We start from the raw sequence: 20,144 nt of genomic DNA, 5'->3' as shown, positions 1-20,144 counted from the left end.
AGTGAGGTTCCAACCTGTAGCTGGCTGAGGAGATTATCATGTTGGTGCTTTAATTCCAACCATTCTGCCTCTGTGAAGCAGGGATCCCCAGTGCAACCCTTTAGGTGACCTTCCTGGCTTTCCAATTCATTAAATCGGGAAGTTAAGTCTTCTGCTTTCTGCAGGAGGTTGGCGTAGTTTGTCAGCTGAGCTTGTTTCTCCTGCAAACCAGGCTGAAGGGCAAAACCCATCTCCTGTTGCTGTTTCTCCAGTTCAGTTAGAGCCAGTCTCAGATCTTCTTTGCTTTGCTCATATTGCTCCCTGTTGAACTGAAGTTGCTCTTGAGGGCTAAGAAAAAAATATTCCATTTAATAGTATCAAAAACTTGTTTATTCATTACCTAGAAAATGTCAAATTGTGAACAAGTCAACCATTAGAATGAACTGGAGCATACTGAATACTTTTCTTCAGGTTTTAAATTACTGATCAGCTTTAGACTGGAATTTTCAAGGTGAGGGAAATGTAAAACACTGAATTTATTATTGCTGAATGGGACATGAATGCAGGACAAGTGAATCTTAAACCTGAATCTATAAGCCCATAGTTTCTAGCATCTGAGATGTGATGCTCATGCTCTGTATTCTTCTGCTTTTTATTACAGCAGAAGTTCTGTTTAAAAACTACAACTATTTTCCTTGACAACTTCTTATGACAGCCTCCTGAAAGAGAATATTCTGCAGAAGATACGCATTGCATTGGTTGCAATGAAGATGGGAAAATGTTTCAGATACAGACAGCAAAACCAGCATATGCAATAAGGGCCATGTTAGCACAATCCAGTGCCTGCTTTCCTGACCTTGACACTGGATTTGTAAGCACACATGCTGATCTGCAGCAGGTGAACATGTTGCATTTGTCCACAGGAAATACAAAACTATGATCAGTGAGACAGAAGTAACATTTGTACGTTCACATTTAGTGATGGCGCTCAGATATTTTCCAGATGGAACTTAAATGCCAACATTTGAAAACATGATCCCACACAAACAAATCCAAATAAATAAAGTCTGGTGATAATTCTGTAAAGTACAGCAAGATAAATAAGGACAAAAGCAAAGCTTAAGTGTTTTGTTTTTTGCCCCTCAAGATTCATACTTTTTGGCAGATGACAAATACAGCACATCCTCACATATGTTAAGTACTCTTGCTTCAAGTTCCCCATTCCAGCTTCACGCTGCTGCCGTTACTGTGTCACATCTATTTTTCACTGGCCTGATCCTGCAAGGTCCTGAGCATCTCTTCAGATGTGCTGAGCACCTCATCTCCTCAACATACTGTGAAGAGGGTGCTCAGCATTCTGCTGTGTTGAATCCAATATAGCCAATGCTCTCTCTCTGAATGCCACTTGCATTGCTTGTACTGAGTTCACAGTAATAAGAGAAGACAACTGCATATTCTCAAAAACAGTTATTTTTAATAAATCATTGCCTAGATGTTTTTTTTGAAGTATACAATAGGCCTACTTTAGCTTCCAGTGATCTCAACAGCAAAGTTCCCAGGGGTTTTACTGAAAGTCAGTTCAATGACATTATGGCAGACAAATATCTTGAAAGTATTTGCGTGTGCAAAATAAAAGCTTCAGTTTGTGTTTACACAACACACCTGGAATCACCTGACGTGTTTAAAGGATCAATTTGGCTCTCAGACACAGTTGCCACAGTGCCAACAACACTGAAGTGCCTTTGCTGACTTAAAAATACCACCTGTCACAGCCAAGAAAGCCTCTTACAGAATAAACCAGGCTTTAAAAACTCTACTTTAGAAATCACATCTTGCTGGATTTACCCCAAACCCTCTTGCAAAGCAGTACGAATCTGTGCAGGGGTAGATCCCCACTCTGCTGGGGGACTACGTCTGGGACTCAGAGTTGAGGTCACATTGCAGCAAAGGGCCACCACAGTGTTCAATCTCTGCACCCTCACACCGCAGTGTTAAATCAGTGCATCCTCACTGCACAGTCTAATAAAACAAGGAGCATTCGGTGCACTATTTTTTTTTTAATTTAAATAAGAGTGGCTGAGCTACTTCACTATCAGAAGGGAGTCTGAGGTGAGCTGGACAAACCCCATTAACTGTCCTGCTACCCCCCTTACGTCTCCTGGCCACAGCCCCTACTTTACCGTTTAATGCCAACTGTGACCTGCCCCTCCACAATACTGCAGTAATACAAGCATTTCTGTAGGTATCTGGTTCTGCCCCGAAGGAACACGACTTCAGTGGAACTGGTGCAAGAAGAAGATAAGGAAGTCAATATAGCAGTAAGTGATCCGTACTGCCTCTTAGCAAATTCCACATTACCTTGTACGTTCAGCCACAAGCCGACAGGTGCTTTCCCACTTGTTCTGGAGCTCAGAAATAGTTTGCTGAACCAGCGGCTTCTTATTTTTCTCATCTCTCAGTAAAGTTTCTCCTAGAGCTACCATCTTCTGTATTTTGGCCCCTCCTGCTTCTCTGAGAGCTGTGATGTCCTGTATTAAACAAGAAGCAGAAGCAGTACATATACAGCTATTTTTGGTTACAAAATAAAAGGTATTACCAATGATTTTTTTTCATACTTTGTACACTGCTGTTCAAGACAAAAGAATTCTCCTTCCAATATATCAAATAACTGATTCGTGAATGGATATAATCATAGAATGTGTGAGTTGGAAAGGAACCACAAGGATCATAGAGTCCAACTCCTGTCCCTGCATATGACCAACTCAAAATTTATACCATGATCATCCAGTTTTAGAAAGCCTGGGATAATTAAGCTGATTTATTAATTATTTTCTACATAAAAAAAACAATATTGTGCTGACAAATCAAAAAATTCTCCAAATCTTAGGAAGATACATTTGTCACAATACTACTCCTTCCACAGAACGAAACATGTAAATCCCAGCATCCTCATTTGTGGCTACTCGGTTAGGAGGCCTCCTAAGCAGTCAGAAAGGAGACACCATTGAGGCCTGAGAGAAACACCCAGACAATGGAGCAGCCTGATAAACCATGCAAAAACAAACAAAAAAACCAACACCAAACACCCTGCCCACACCAAATAGGCCACAAAACCACAGGCACTCAGCAGTGACAGTATCTTTTATGAAGTACTGACTCATCAAGCATTCCCTGATGTTAGCATGAGTTGTGAAGTGGAAAAGGAATACATTTAACATAATACCTTTATCTGACTGATCCTTTCGTCTGATGACAACTCGCTGTCCTGTGAATTCAGGTTATTAACAGCCTCCTCGAGCTTTTTGATCCAGGAAGAAACATCCTGGGCAAGTTCTTCAAAATTTTGTCCTTCCACTGGAAGTCTCTCAGTATTCCCTGCCATTTCGCTTACATGTGTTATCAGTGTCTGGTATCTACTAATAAGTTCACTGGCTTCTGAAATGGTTTCATCTGTCAACCCAGTCTCCCTCAAGGAATTTGCCAGCTGAGCCATGGAGTCAAATGGTTTTCTGAAAAGCACAAAAAATTAATAAGCATCTATTTGTTGTAACAACATGGAGAAATCTTCTTTAGAAGAAAATTCTTAGAGACCAAAGAACATGATACCTCTGCATTAATAGTGTTTTATTGAAGTTTTCAAGTTTTGTCTCATCTTTTTTGATCTCTTCTAGTTTTACTTCCTGAGCAGTGAGCCACTCTGCCAAGACTGTGCTGCTTTCTTCAAGACTGAAGAGAATATAAAGACACAGGTCAAAATGAGAGGCATTACATGACTAAGACTTGATGACAGCAGTGTTTCACCAAAAAAAAAGTAACATAAATATCATGCTCCTGATCAAGCAAAGTTTTAAGCACAAGCGTCATTTTTACTATCTCTTTTTTACACTGAGTCTGATACAAAGTGTAAAAAAAAATATGCAGCACACAAAACACTCACTACCCTTTATTAAAATACCATCTTTAATAAAAAGCAGGGTTGTTTGCCATTCACTAGAGCTGTTTGGTAATGAATCATTTTCTATCACTTGTGATTAAAATGTCAGAAACTACATTAGTTCCCTACCTGCTGAGCTGCTGGAGAGAAGCACCAAGTTCCTTTTCCCGTTTCTGACATTTGGAGATCAATCTCTGCAGTTCTGCCTCTTGATCTCTCACACGGTTGGTAAGGTGGTTAATGCTTGCTTTGGGCAAGTAATTCTTCACTTTATTCAACAACGTTTTAACCTCTTGGATATCTCTGTCTTTGCCTTCAGATGTTAGGAAGTGCTGAATAAGAGCACAAACACAAGATGCATTTGTCAAATTCGCTGTTGCATGATAGATATTTATGTTACAAGAGTTTTTCAACTCCTGTTATCTCCACCAATATTTTCTACAGCAATTCCAGTTCCTGAAAAGGAATACATGTTAATTCACAGTTTGCTGACTATTTCACTTGTAAATGGGAAGTTGCTGTTTGTAAAGTAAGGAGAAAGTTAAGTGGATGGTTTGGACTATCTTCTCTACAGCACAAATACACAGAAAAGAAAGAGAAGAGTGGCATTCAAATCTAGCGCTGACATCACAGCTGCTGTTCAATTGTCATTGCTTCTTGCAGATGTTGCAGTTTTTCCATCTGTTTTCTGTTGATTCTGCCTGAAAATCTGGCTACTGCAAAGTGAATGTAAATTTTTCACGCTTGAGTCCAATGGAGATCAGAATTTCATTTTACTCTCTACATATTTGAATTTCTGCACCTTTGCACACTGAAATACTTCGTCAAAGTCCATGTACTTTCACTCACTGCTGTCCTGTCTCTCACTTGCACAGCTATGTCTGAACTTGAACACTGATACTCCACTTTAACAACGTTTTATTTTCATTCCACTTATTATCTTAATGCTTTAAGTTACATGACATGTTCTTTCAGCCTCAAGTTACAAACTCTCTGTAGGTGAACACATTCCCAAGAATAGTCTCCTGTGTAAAAAAGACAAACTTGAAGAACAATCAGCTATAGAAATGAGAACATTTAAATACTTTACCTTTAGCCTCTGCAGTCTTTCTTCCAGTATCGGTTTTGTTTCTGAGGGGTCAAAGCAGTCCTTCAAAGACAGCTGAGTGCTGCTGAACCAGTCATTAAAATTCTTGCACTGACCTGAAAAAAGATACATTCCAATTTTCTTCATTAATTGTATTCTGTAAAAGAAAACCCTATTCAACATTAATATTTCAAGACAATTTGTAATTAAATTTATCAGTGCTACTGTCAAAGGTTGCTTTTCGCTACAGAGCATGTGACAGAAAATGCTGCAGTTCATATTGTTTCTTTTACCTAATATTAACTGACACCAAACACAGCTGTTCACTTGGGAGGGACAGTCTGCTATACATCGCAGCTTCAGTACACAAGACCCGGATTGGCCTACTGACAACTTTTCTCATTTCCAACACTAAAAATATTACTCAAAAACTATTTGGGCCTAATTTGACACCTGCACAATCCTGTGTCTGCCCATAACAAGAATTAACTAATAATTCCTTATTGTAACTAAGATTAAATTAAAAATTACTGGAAAAAATAAAAACATTTGATTTCTGCATTTTATATCGAAATGTTCTGGCATTTGTTCCTGAATTATGCTTTATATTTCTTTTATCTTTATTTTTAAATATGAAAATAAAAAACAGAATACTTTGACTCAGATTGAGTGGTTGGTTGGACTCAAAAGCCATTTTTATCCAAATCTTTATCTTGTTCAGAACCCTGAAGCAGTTTGACATATCAAAGCAGTTTGAGATATCAAAGCAGTTTCAGATACCAAACCAAAAATAAATTCAATACACAACCTTTAAGTGATTATGATGATCAATACAAACCTATAAAGCTACATAAATGTGAAATGTGTTTGCTTACGGTCCAAAACACCGATAAAGTGATCTTGAAATACATGTTTCTTCTTATTAAATAAATCAGTGACACATTTAAGCTGCTTATTTAATTCATCCACATCAGGACAATCCGTCTCTTCTTGGAGTAACGTCACGTGGTGTTCTTGTTGCAGAATTTTCTGGTGTATCTCCTAAAGTTTTTAAGAAAGGACAACTGTTAAAAAGAAAAGTCAGAAGTGCAAGAAGTACAGAGCTGCTTTAGTACAAAGTAGAGTTTTGCGAAAGGGTTTAGTCCTGCCTATGTGGCAAAAGAATTTCTTAAATTATATTGACGTTAACAAGGCAATCAATGTAAGCACTAAACTCTCCTTGAGCAGTGTGCATACATCTGTACACATAAGTATTATCATCTGTACTCATACTCATGTATACTTTGGCATCACACAGAATAGGTATGTGAAGTGCACAGTAATACAGTGCATTCTGGAGCATCTAATACCTAGTAGCTATAGTGCCTTAGCTGCCATAGGCACTATTCCATCCTTTAATACCTTGCTGTGTATGTCAACTCCCTGTGAGTTGAAAGACAACTTAAAGGGAGCTGGGAGAATTAATTAAAAGCTGTATCTTTCTACCAATGCTTGTGATTTCACTGTCCCAAACACTAGTGGTCTAACACCCAGAATGTGCATAATCCACTTGGTGCTCAACAGGAGGTTTAAATCTTCCCAGCCTTGAACCTCCAAGCAGGGCACAACTCTTTTCTCACCTTCCTCCCTGGTGCCAAGATGGCAAGTTGGCTGAAATTGCCTACTGGGAACTCCCCTTGCAGGCAGGCTCAGGTGGCACAAAGACAAGCTCTGTATATTGCTCAGTCTTGGAAAAGATACAACCCAATACCCCCATTACGGCTTCAAATGGCCTCAAGTTGTGCCAGGGAAGGTTCAGATTGGATATTAGGAAAAATTTATTCATGGAAAGGGTTTTCAGGCATTGGAACAGGCTGCCCAGGGCAGTGGTTGCGTCACCGTCCCTGGAGGGGTTTAAAAGATGCTTAGATGAGGTTCTTAAGGACATGGTTTAGTGCTAGAGTTAGGTTGTGGTTGGACTTGATGATCTTAAGGGTCTCTTCCAACCATAACGACTCTATGATTCTGTTCTGTGATTCTAACATACCTTGGGCAGTATACTGTTTCTTACACCTACCACTGACCATTTCCAATAGCTGCAAGGGGTAACTAACCGCATCAGGTAACATTCAGTGAAAACAGGCTTTTCTTTCTGGCAGCTTAAGGGGATAGTCAAGCCAGGCTCTTCACCTGAGTTATTCTAGCAGTTTACAACATATACAGATGAAACACTTATGAAACTTGCCCAGGAGAAAAATAATGAACAAAATTATAAAATATGCATAATTTTTGGCATGTTACCTCTAATTTAGTAAAGATCTCTAAGGTGTCAGAAGGAGACAAAGCTTTTAAAAGTGATTCAGTCATTCCAATCTGTGTCTTGGCCAGATCAAGGTCTCCTTTTAGTTCTGCTGTATTCACACTGAGATCGCTGGTCCCCCGCTTTGTTGACAAGAGCTCTTTTATTAGCTCCATTTTTTGCACAACAGCTGATCTGATGACCTTAAAATTGGAAATAAACATATGTAAGAAATTATACTGGATTGATTTCCTAGAATATTAGAACTCCATGACAAACATAAAACGCAATGAAATGATCTGAAGTCTAGACGTTTCAATCACAGTTTATTCCAGTTTCTTTCCCTCCCACTCCACAAATTAAGAAAAATAGTATTTAATCCCTGCTTTTCCAAGGAGGAATGATCTCGGTCCATCTTTATTACAAATTAACTTCCTGGTGCTGCTTTACTAACAAATTTATTTGTCAGTCTACTCCAGTGTCTACTATCTAAAGGCCATACAAGTGCTTCGGCTACCAGGAAAAAGAGATTGCCAGCTCTGTTTGTACACACCTGCCTGAAGTGATCCCACTGGGGCAAATTCCCTACACCCATCCAAAAAACAGGCAAGGACAGCAGAGTGGTGGGGAGCTCTGGCTTGGCACTACTCACTAAGGAGCAACAGGTCCTTAACCTTATCCTTAAGGCTTCTGCAGATTTGCTGAGACAGCAACTCAATGGGATCATGGCCACGTGATGAAACACAACCCCAGGGGGCTCAGGGCGTCTGGTGCTCTGGAGGAGCGTAGTGTGCACAGTGCAAGGTCACCAAGTCCTTTCCTAAGCTCCTTAGGTCACCTCACCCAGTGAAACTCCTCTGAGTTCACTGCCTGAGGATAAACACACAAATAGCCAAACCAGGTCAAGCTCAAGGTGCATCTGACAGACACCGGAAGGGGACACTGAGGGAACTGCTAGAGGACTAAGGTATAACGTGGCCTCAAACAGTGGAGAAGGGTTTATTCTTTGCTGTGTGAAGTTGATTTCTTTGTGACATTCCAAAGGAAAACATCACAGTAACCACCACTCTATGCACATAGCTACACATTACCAGGCTACGCTAAGCCATATGCAGGTAAAGCTCAGGATGCTGAGTTGCTGGGATCCCCAAAGGGATGACGAAATCCACTGTGCCTGGTATTTGGCCAGTAGCTAAAAGCCAGATATCACTTATATGGGCCTCTTCCAGCAGGCCTGGAAAATAGTTTGGTCAGGTCTAAGCCCCTAAAAGGCACATGACTAAGAGAGGCCTTTGTGTTCAAAATGACAGGTTTGGTTCTAACAGCTTGAGAAAGACAATAAACGAAATGTCACTGCCAATAGCCAACAAAATGACTTCAATTCTCTTTGGGCAGATTTCAGTTAAACCAAGAAATGACTGTGGCAAAGACAGTACTAGACTCAGGGCTGTACTAATGAGTACTGGTGTATTAACTCGAGAAGCTTCTTTGTACCTGTAGCTCCAGTGGAGGTTCATTACTGTTCAGAAGTTCTTCTATCTCAGCCACTGTGTTGTCAAATTTCTGGAGTTTCTGCTCTTGCACTCGCAGGCAGGCCTAAAGGTGGAAAAAACACATCCATAACTGTGTTTCTCCCCACATTAAATCTCCATGTTACTGTTAGAAAATTATATTAGTAATTTTCATTTTAGCAATTTATGAACTTTTTTTTTATTAGAGTCAGAAACCCTCTGTGTTTCTCAGGCAGAGCAGTTGTTAATGCAAATGTAGCACAAATTTAACAATGTTAATGATTTTACTTCTATATTAAGCCAAGTAAATTTGCAGGAAAATAATCTTAATTTTGTATTTTTTTTCTTGCTGCTTCTATTTGAAAGGGTATTCTCAGATGTTATAGACTTAAAGTCAAGAATTGGCATCCCAATGATACATTTTGATAGGGATGTGATAAAATACAACACATGCTATAAGCACTTTTTTAATGTAAATCCTTTGTATATGAAAAGACCTCTACTCATTCGAATGGAATTTGGATCAAATCAGTAATGTGAAAGTAAAATACCAGCTTCAACTTATGAAACAGGATATATCTAAAATGGTCACATCGTCTCATATTCCCAAATCAATATTCCAGACTTCCCCAGGACAAAGTATTCAAAACCCATTCATGTGCCACAGCCCTTAAAAAAGTTCCATTTGCATACTGGCTACAGGGGAAAGCAGAACTTTCTCACAGTATTTACACTGAAATTATCTTTAAATATGCACTCAAATAACTCATTACTTTGTTCTTTTGTGACAGGCTTCTTGAAAGCACACACACCGGTGTTCTGCTGGCCGGTCACAAAGGACCCTGGGTTTCAACCCTATGTAACATGACACACATTGCAACAGTTGGGGTTTTTTTGTAATTAACATTAATGTAGAGATGATTCAGGATCAACAACAAAAGAAATAACAATAAATTGATAAATGAGCCTGGCGCCCTCTGTGCTTTAAATCATTTTACAAAAATACCAATGCACTGAGTTCAGTTTTGTCTCCTTTCTATTCTACTTTTATAGTTGCTCATGGGAAATCTGATTTCTCTCCCCCTTGCCCTCTCCTCCCCTTTCTTTTGAGAATTATCCTGTGGCACAGGAGCAGCAGAGTCACCTTAGCACAGCCACCCCCAGCACGGCCCTTCCCGAGCACCAGCAGAGACACGTTGGTCGGGGGCTCGGTCACATCATGCCGGCCTTGAGCAGTTTCCAGGTAACAAAATGGCTCTTAAGATGCAGTTGCCAGCTGGTGCATTTTTACTGGAGCCCTCAGGGACCTGAACTACCCCAGGTAAATTCTAACAACACAATGGTTAAGGCAATAATAATGTGACACAATACCCGCCTCTGCACAGCACGTGTACTACTGTTTTACTGGGAAGATCTATAAACAAAGAACACCTTGGTTTTTTGTTGCTCTGGAAATTTAAAAAAATGAGCAGGGCTAACAACAGCAGTAACGCTGCAAATAAGCATAATAAAAAACAGGGCATTTGTAGCGTATAAACACTGAGAAAAAAAACCTGCCTGCATATTTTCAAACAAGAGGATATGGGTTATATTTAGGTCTCAACCTCACTCAAGCAGGAAATAATTTTTATTTAGTTTGCAGCTCCCGGAGCTCCCCAGCATCCAGCCACTATTAAGGCTGCGTTAAGTTACACCGGGGAGCACACCGGGACAAGGATCACAGAGGCAAATCAGCCACCTTGGCAACCTCTTCCTGACCTGTGCATTGCCCAGACATTTCTGAGGCTCCTGCATCTTCATTGATAGGCAATTTCTAACAAGAAAACCAATCATTAGCCTATCCACACTCTCTTTCCTTTCTTCCCCAGGCACAGGAAATATGTCCACCACCGTGCTCCAGACCACAGGCTTTCCACGCCTTCTCTTTGCTATATGTTTGTACAGCACAAAGGAATGAGGGGCCTTTTGTAGTCTAAAGCAGCATTTGCAGTACTGAATTAATTTTAAACAACTTAGTATAAATATATGCTATCTATTCACTAGTTTCCAAAACCTATATACCCAATACATTAAGGAATATCTTCAGCAAAACTACCCATGCAGATACAATTGCAAATGTACAACTTTCTCTGCAGTGCTGACATTTTTATGTGATGGGCATGTTTATAGTTCAAAGTCCATATCACTACAGTATAAATCATGGGTAAAACATTTCCATTCAACTTACCTTCAACTGTGTAAGCTCCTCTTCAGTCAGACAATGGCCTTCTGCGTTCTTAAGTTCTTCATTTGCCCAAGCGTCGATTGTGCCAGATAAACTAAGAAGTTTGTCCCACAAAGCCTGAGCTCTTCCCAAATTATCACAGTAGTTTTCAGTCTTCTCATTGATCTACCATGAGATTTATATACAGAAAACACACACAGATTTCAAAAATGTTGAGGTATATTCTAAAAGCAAACACAACATAATAAAATCTGAGCAATATGAAACCACCCACAAAAACAACAAGTGCGGCAGGGGAAAAAAATCTCATGTGTCTTCACAGTGAACTGGTCACAGAGAAGATATTTAAATCCCTGCCACACATGTCGCCAAACATACCAATCACAACGGCAGCTTGCCAGTTTAAGGCAGGTTTAGGAAGGAGCCTTACTCATTAATGTTTATCTACTCTCAGTAAATACCATCTAATCTCAGTATTGATGCACTGCTTAGATCGACAGTGGCAATCATTTCTCACCAAAAGCAGCAGCATTGTAATTCTCCAGATTGTCTCCAAAGTCTAAATCCACATAAGTTGTTATGGAAGCTTACAGATCCGTGCAGAAAGCACGAGTATTGTCTTTCTGCATTTCCTAGAATTATTTACTGCCAAGGAGTAGCCATGATATAACCTACCTGAAAGCTCAGAAACATTACACCAATAGACACTCTGCAAGCTTTGCTCTAGTAAACACTTGGATTTATCTCTTAAGAATCTTTGCCATATTGCACTTAATTTATTCCAAATATTACACACGCATCAGAATCAATTACTATAATGCATAACAGATAAGACCACCCTGATAATTTACTTTTTACATACATCCAGCCATCTGTCCACAATAATGTTAGCCTCATTCTCAAATGGGGGCTCCTCAAAGCTTCTCATTTTATTGAGCTGGAATTGCAGGTTTTTGCAGATCTGATTTATTTTGTCTACATCTTCAGAGTGATCATTAAATTCCTCTTTTGCCTCTTCGATCTGTGAAAAAGACCAAACGGATATTTACAATCGTGTTTTCTTATGGTGTTTATTCAGCAAAACGATTTTAAACTGATGTGTTTTTAGTTTAGAGAAACAACAGCATTACACAAAATAATCTGTTTTATTTAATACAATGAGACTAGGATTGTATCCTGTGTTGTTATATCCTTGTCATGCTGATAGGAACATTTGTCTGTTAGAAATCCGTATTATTCAGGTTTGGCTGTACAACAGCTGAGCAGGAACTATGGATAATGTATTTCTAAGACAGCCAAACCCACTGTTTGCTTTAAAAGTTGTAACCACAAGATTCAAGGGTACTGTACATCTATACACAGAACCTCAGTTACAGGAATAAACAATGCACAATGTAATAATCATCTGAGATGCTATTACCATTCTAAAAAATATAACCTGCCATTTTGATCTCCAGGCTTTGAATTACTTTTTTTTAAAAACGCTTAAATCCTACTTAAATATAGCCATTGTCAAATATTCCATTGCCAGAAACTGAAATGTTCCTTTTTCCCACTTTCTATTTAAACACTAGGCTGCCTCTTTGTGCTTAATTGTAATGTCAATGTTTACAAACAACACGGAAGTTTGCTGGAAAAGAAATACTGACCTCTAGTGTTAGGACATTTGTTATTAAAAGCTATTATTTCCCAGAGACAAGCATCACATTTTCTCACATGGATACTGCCAGCTGCTGAGATAAGGGGAGGGACAGCAGAGCAGCACTCACAGACCAGAGCAAGGCAGAGAATCTTCTTTATTGCATAGATGAGGTTCTTAGAGACACGGTTTAGAGGTGGACTCGACAGTGTTAGGTTAACAGTTGGACTCAATGATCTTAAAGGTCTTTTCCAACCAAAATGATTCTGTGATTCTAAAATTCTAAATAACAAAACATCAGCACTCAAGGACATGCCTTGTATTATGCCACAGATATTGTGGACTGCAATGCTGAGGGTGGGAGTTGCAAAACTCAAGGTGAGGAGGAAGGGTTGTTAACAGAGCGAGGGGTCTCCATACAAGCAGGGGCCAGGGTATGGCAGGTGATCTCCCCACAGCAGGAGCCCAGGTGATAAAAGGTGCCAGAGGTCTCACTGGTGACACCCAGAAAAGATCCTGCTTCAGCTGGTGACACACAGGGACACCCTCCTGTTGAACCATTTACACTCCTTCTTTAATTTAACCATCCCAGGCACTGCCTGAGGGCAAATGTTCCTGACTGATATGGGTGATGCCTCATCAGAACGCCTAAACGTGAAATGGAGACAGTAAAATGTTCACAATGGACATTCTGCTATTTCCTAATCCATTGGCCATGACAATTATGTCCAGTGGTTGCACTCATTAAGCCACCAAGAACGTAGCTGGCTGTCAAATTTTTGTCTGAAGAAGTAGTAAGCGTTAAGCTAAATGAGGGAGTGTCCATCAACACCCGCTCATTCTTTCTCATCAGTAAAAGCTACTGCTAATGTTTAACTGCTACCAAAGACAGAATGTAGCAAACGTCGGTTACGGAGGCCAAGGCTCCTATAAAGAAGGTCTGTCTTCTAAGTAGGTTTGTAACACAGGAGAAGCTAGAGCAGAAATACTGAACTATGTTGTTCCAGCTTTGGAAACAGGACAGATCTGCTGTGGTCCAGTCTCTGTGCCATTCTGACACAGCTTCAACAGTGCAAACTCCACAGCCTTGCCTGAGACTCATCGACACAAGCAAGGAGAGGATACGGATCTAAATTCTTGGTTATAAGCTACAGCAATAGCAGAGAAACAAGCAGCCCCAAGGAGCTACATTATCTATAACATTATTTTTGCTTTAAGTGGTATAACCTTGTTAAGTATCTTAATAGTAACAAATGAATTTGCAATTTTGGTATATATACAAACTGCCCACTGTAAGGTTTTTTAACTTGGTAGAAAATACAGAAATATTCTAAAGGGTATGGGTGAATATAGCTGATGTCAACATGTGTTTTGGTAGGATAGGAATTCATCTTTCATACTAGATCATAGTTTTTCTAGCTTTTTTGGTTTGGTTTGGTTTTTTAATCCTTTAAGAAGACCTTAATTCACTAAGCAAAATTAGACATCATCTCAAAATAAAACCAATATATGGTCCTTAAATACATTTTTGGAAGCCAAACTGAAAACAAGGTCTTAATGTCTGCCCTGAAGGCTGGGTGTGCAAGGGCAACCCTACACCCAAACACTCCCAGGAAAGGCTTTTCTTAACTTTTCAGTAAGTTCTTGTTACTCACCTTTGTTATTAGTCTGTTCAAATTCTCCTTCCCAATATAAGAAGTTTGCTGCGAAAGCACAATCTCCTGTTTCTGGATGACGCTGGTCAGACAAGTTTTGCAGCTTTGATATTGCTTCAAGAGCTCCAGAGCTCTTGCACACTGCTCCTGGCTATTAAAAAGAGATGTATTATTTATGGCCTGAGCATAAAACAGCAGCCTCGACCTCCTGTCTGCTTCCTTCTACTACATTCAGAAATGTGAGGAGTTTGACTACAGTGTTTGGGAGAGAGAAAAGGGGGGTAAATTGTACCAGCCACAAACTCTGCACTACTGTGTGATACCTGCTGTGATATTTGGCCAGTTTTCGGAATCAGAAATACCCTTCAACATCATATGCCTCTGATTCACATTTAATTATGATGTGACCTGAGCAGTTCAGGTTTATATGATACTCTCCACCTGAAAGGTGAGCTCGGACACCAGTAAACTGAAATACAATGTGCAGCAGGTATCACAAGAGCTGGGGTAGTGGACAGTGGGAAATACAGTCTCAGCCCAGCCTGCAGTAGGATACGAAAACAGATTTCTCCCTCCAACCCCTGTGCAGGCCAGGAGGATTAACGAGCACTGCGCCAGTCCACGCAAACCATAAAGGCACCTTTAAACACCATGAGAGAAGGACGGATGCCCTGGGTCATCAACCCTCACCTTTCCCATCACCCTCTCAGGCTTATCAAACCAAGTTCCTTTGGTCTTTTCCTGCATAAAAGACTCCCAGTTTTAACAGCTGTCCTCTGCCATTTGTTTGACTTTTCTTTTTTGAATGTGCTGGCATGAAATTCACAGTAAATATATATCATTCCCACCAGCAGACAGGCTTTTCTTTTGGATACCAATTTTTTTTTTTTTATACCAGTTAAGTCCAACACACCACTGCATACCTGCTAAATTATGGGACTGTGATGTCCTAAAAATATATAAAATTCATGAGCTTTGGCTGAAAATTTCTATGTGCAATTCTTGGCTTTATGACAGTTTACAGCATCATAATAGTAACATTTGCTACTGTATCAGTATTTCATTTACTTTAAAGTATGGTCTAAGGATTTTTGCTGTTTCATTTTACAAGCAAGCTTCTTACTTGTACAATGCTACTTTAAAATGTAGTTTTTCTCCTTACCATTCAGCAACCAAGAGTTTCGTATCCTCCCATAACCTCTCTGTAACTCTGCACTGTTCATTTGCTTCCTCTGCTTTTTCCTCTTTGATATGTAGGAGCCTATTAGTAATTTCTCTCATAGGTTTCATTTCAACAGCAGCACAGTCCAATTCCTTGTCCAATTCCATTAATGATTTTACCCTTTATTAGAAAAAAAAATAAATACAACCTTATATTAAAGTAAGTCTTTGATTATTTTTCCCGGTGTACTTATTGAGTTCCCTAGAAATTCATCCTGAGCTGCACATACTGACTATATAAAATGACATCATCAAAAGTCTAATTTGATCTTCAGCTCATGTAATTTGACATAGTCCTTAAGAGAGTTATGCTGACCAAAGCCCTTTGAGAAAGTAATTCAAAATCCTGAGGGCCAGAAGGGTCTGTATGAACGCAGTGAATTATTTTGTATTAAAGATAAGTACATTCTGGCTACCTTAAAATATGGTCTAAGAAAGCAAGCTATACCATAACATGAGATTTCACAACCTAAAAAATGGTCACATTTTATAAGCTACTCTCCCCTCCCTTTTTCCCCTCTGCATAAACAGTATTGAATTGTTTATTCATCCCTTGCAAAGCTGCAGAGAGCTCCTTTGAAACAGTATCAGAGACATACAAATCACATTAGTGGCTTTCTCAGTGTCTCGTAAAATAACACAAGGCTTCCACACCGCAGAGCTTCAGATCACTTGGATCAGTGCTCAGCAAGGAGACCCGTCTCCCTGTTTGACAGTTTTCTTACTGAAAACTAAGATCATAAACAATCAATCTCCTATTTTCTCTTCATCGGTGCTGTTTCAAACAAACATATACACAGGAGTTTAAAAGAAAAAATGGAGCAGGCTTCCTTATTTAGGCTGTGGTGGGACAAAAAAAAACATAAGTTCACAACTTCTTTCAGTGCCACACAGATGCTTCAAGATACATTCAGGTTTTAGGGCTCTGCTGCCAAGGGCCCTCTGAGTTCACCGAAACAATGAAATTAAAAGAGCTTTAAAAAAGAATTCACCTTTGTTGAATAGCTGGAATTGTTGGATCCTTCAAGCCTACTTTGTTAATTCTGTCACGTAGATCCTGAATGTTTTTAAGGAGTTCACTGTTTTTTGTGGAAAAAGTCTTGTACAAGTCTTCTTCCTCTGGAAGTGTCTGTTCACTTGAGGGATCATAAGTTGCATTTAGTTCTTCAGATAAAGTCAGAACAAGGTTTTCACAGCAAGTCTTTCTCCCACATTCAGCATCTTCCAAACAGATATCAACTGTTTTCAAGCGTTCATCCAAACATTTAGCCTCTTCTGCCATATGAGAAATTTCTTGTGCAGCGTCTCTCAATGTTTTTCCCTGTATTTCAGGGTGACCTGAGGAATCTGTGAGACATTTGATGGAAGACTGAATCTTCCTCAGTGAGGCCATAAAAGCTTCCAGATCTTTAAGCACTGTCTCACGGATCTGCATTTTATGGCTCATTTCTTCAAGCTGGTTTTGATAGTAAATCATAATTTTACTTGCAGCTTGCAGATCTATTGGATTAAATTCATCTCTTGCTGAACTATCTAGGTGTTCCAATTGTTTGCACACTTCAATCTGATTTAATATGGATCTTTGTAGCTCCTGAAATTGAGAGAACAACCAACAGTGTTAGCAAGTGAAAGAAAATGTGTACCCTGCATTCAAGTTGAACCTATGATGAAAAAAAATTATACTTGCAATAAAATAAGTATGTTAAACCAGGTGGTTAAGAAAACAAGCTTCTTTTTTTCTACTTGGGACTTTGGTGGAAGGAAGGAAGGAAAAAAAAAGAACAATCAAATAAAATGGTATTCCACAAACAGGGAATTTGGTCAGCATTATAGAAAGCTCAAGCCTCTTTCCAGCAATCAGGTAAGAAGGATAGAAAGATGACGAGAGTCTGGGGACTGAAACCAGCAGGCTCTGGCAGTGGGAGATCACTCAGAGCACAGGTGGGCACATATTATAGATGTTTGTTACTCTGCCATCTTTTAAATTCTTCATGCTATACTTCTGGAGGAGACTTATACACAATTCAAAATCTCTTGGTGAGATCTGCATGCTGGCTGCTTACAGCCCTCAGACATACAGCAGCGTGTCAGTGTTGTGAAACTCCGCATGTGCAGAGAGCTGAGAAGAAATGCAGGGCCCTTCTGGCCAAAAAGAGTCACCTTAGGCAGAGAGTGCCCATGCTGCCTGCCCTACAGCTTGCGAGACCTAAACCCTACTTAGCTGGAAAGCCAAGGGTAGAGAAATGAAACTTTGAGTTCTGTGTAGCAGTCAGAGTGTTCAGCTCAGAACACACATCAAGAACAAACAATATTCACCCTGCCCAACAGCCAGACCAGAGCCCAGGCATAAGACACTGATAGCAGGTGAACAAGTTACTGCATACATGCAGAGCTCCCAAAACCATCCTGGGCTGTGCTCACAAACCTCAGCACATGTGGCACAAGGCAGCCCAGCTTAGCTCACAAATTACCATCACATTATGTGTATGACTCAACAAAGCCAGGTGGGAACAGTGTAAATCTGGATCAAAGGAAAAGTCCTGACTTAAGATGAAATGTTCACGACTATGCTTTTTACACGAGAGCCTTTAGAGTTTTCGCTGGCTGGCTCTACAGGAACAATGACATTTAAAGCAAAGGGGGTAAAATGCTCTTGTAGACCTTAGAAGGTTTGAGAAGCCTTGTGAGTGGTCCCAAACTTCTGAGTGAAAATCCCATGAAGTTCTCTAATTCCTAGACATACTAAAACCCATTCTGGCTAAGGTATGGTCTCTGCATTTTCCCTTACCTTTAGTTCCCTATAAGCAAGATCGCTATTCATCAGATTAAACTGCTGGATGTCCTTTTTCTTCAGCTGCTGATCTAATTCACATAGAAGAATGGATTCATTTTCTATTGGCAAAACAATTTCCAAAGCAGTCCTTAAAGAGTTTGTTCTACAAGAAAGGTAACAAAACATGAACTGGGAAAGCAAGTAAGAAAATACACTCAATGTTTTAGAACACAAAAAGCAACAAATATAATGTAATTGACTGTCTAACAGATATAACCTTCCTCCTGAGGTCAAAGGAGTTTTTCCATTCATTAATAAGAAATGCAGTGTGAATCCCAGTGAATTTAACTAAAAGGCTGAAGGAAATAACAGTAAACTTGTGATTGCTGCACAGTGATGTTACAAACATCTGCTCTGTGCTTACTGGAGAGATTCACACTATCTAATGTATGTATGAACCAAGTAAAAATTAAGAAAAGCTGTAATGCACACACACTATTCCCTTCACAATACACATATTAGTCACAATGAACTATTCCTTAGCTAATATAATGAAATGTTGTTATTTTTTACCTGGTACTTATAATATCCTGAAGCTCTTTCCATTCTCCTTTTAGTTTGCTTCTCATCTCAGAGATAGCAGCCTGCTGCACTTCATCCACAAGATTTTCTAAGGAAGACGAGATGTTTTCCAATTGTGTCCAACCAGAATTGATTTCACTCTCTATCACCTAAAAGATACACGGCATTAATTGCACAAATATGATACTGTATTTCTCAATGAATTGGACAATTCATAAAATTACAGCCACAAGAGTCTTTGCAGAAAAGGTAAAAACATCACCTGAAAGTAGGAGTATCTATTGCTGTACACAATTCTCTACCAACTTTTTATGATGAAAATTTCCATGTCAGATATATGGCTTGGCTATATTTTATAAAAGGTTCAATAAATATGGTTCAACCATTTTTACTACAAGAATGAATGGAAAATAACTTAGTTACGTTCAAAAGAACAAAAAAAAAATGCAGAACTGAACCAAGTTCTGAGATGCTAGACAAACTTTGTACTCCTTTCAAGCAAAGACTTGAAAAACTGCAACAGTAAATTCTCCAACATTGGTTATGTGCCTTTTGTCATCTTCCTAAGGTTGTCACAAACCTGATCAAGTTGTAAGTCCTGCAGCAGTTTCATTCTGCACATAAACCACTGACATTTAATCATTCAACTGTGGTGACTCCTCCAGCCTGAGCAGAGTCCATCACTCACCACTCCACCTGACAAAAAAAGCTGCTTTCTGTAGTTATTTTTTCCATCAGGCCTATTTCAGCCTGTAGACCACAAACTGAGAGCCACCAATTTCTTCTTTCAGTGGAGTTTTGCAAGTGCTGCTGCTAAGGCAGAATACAGTTCTGCTGAATGCTAAACCCTTGATTTCCCTTCTAACAAAGCTGGTTGTAAGGATGCTCCTTTTCCCTTGGCAACAGACATAACACAGAGAGGTGAGGACTCTACATAAGAAAATCACAATTTAGGCACCAAGTATGTTTTTAAAAGATGAATACTTACCTGTAGCTCAAGCAGCTTATTGTGAAGGCATGAAGTGCCTTTTATTTCATCAGTAAAGCCAGATGCTACTTTATCTCTGCTGATTTGCAAAAGTTCCTCCAGGTTGCTTCTTTGTGTGTTATAGCTAAAAAAACATGCAATCACTTTCAGAGAGAATATCACTTCTAATTTAGTTGAATGTGGCAGGGACTGGGACTTGCTGACCTATAGATTACCACGGAAAATAAGCACAGTCTATTGCAAATGCATATTTTTATCTAAGTGCCAAATGAA

The 20,144-nt window shown here is 39.4% G+C and overlaps 1 protein-coding gene across 1 annotated transcript in view; it reads right to left on the bottom strand.

Moving 5' to 3' along the window:
* The window catches only part of SYNE2 (spectrin repeat containing nuclear envelope protein 2), a 193,548-nt gene that overhangs the window by 122,964 nt on the left and 50,440 nt on the right, over positions 1–20,144 (bottom strand). The window contains 17 exon segments of the mRNA XM_082058908.1: positions 15–327; positions 2,338–2,507; positions 3,203–3,488; positions 3,586–3,705; positions 4,043–4,245; positions 5,004–5,116; positions 5,876–6,041; positions 7,281–7,481; positions 8,773–8,874; positions 11,017–11,178; positions 11,876–12,034; positions 14,308–14,458; positions 15,470–15,649; positions 16,521–17,119; positions 18,317–18,464; positions 18,875–19,032; positions 19,872–19,995. Coding sequence (XP_081915034.1) covers positions 15–327; positions 2,338–2,507; positions 3,203–3,488; positions 3,586–3,705; positions 4,043–4,245; positions 5,004–5,116; positions 5,876–6,041; positions 7,281–7,481; positions 8,773–8,874; positions 11,017–11,178; positions 11,876–12,034; positions 14,308–14,458; positions 15,470–15,649; positions 16,521–17,119; positions 18,317–18,464; positions 18,875–19,032; positions 19,872–19,995 — 3,355 coding nt within the window.

Source organism: Streptopelia decaocto (genome assembly GCF_964273445.1).
Source record: "Streptopelia decaocto genome assembly, chromosome: 7".
Lineage (NCBI taxonomy): Eukaryota > Metazoa > Chordata > Aves > Columbiformes > Columbidae > Streptopelia > Streptopelia decaocto.
The sequence above is the reverse complement of the archived record's forward strand: the minus strand, read 5'-3'. Positions and strand labels throughout refer to the sequence as shown.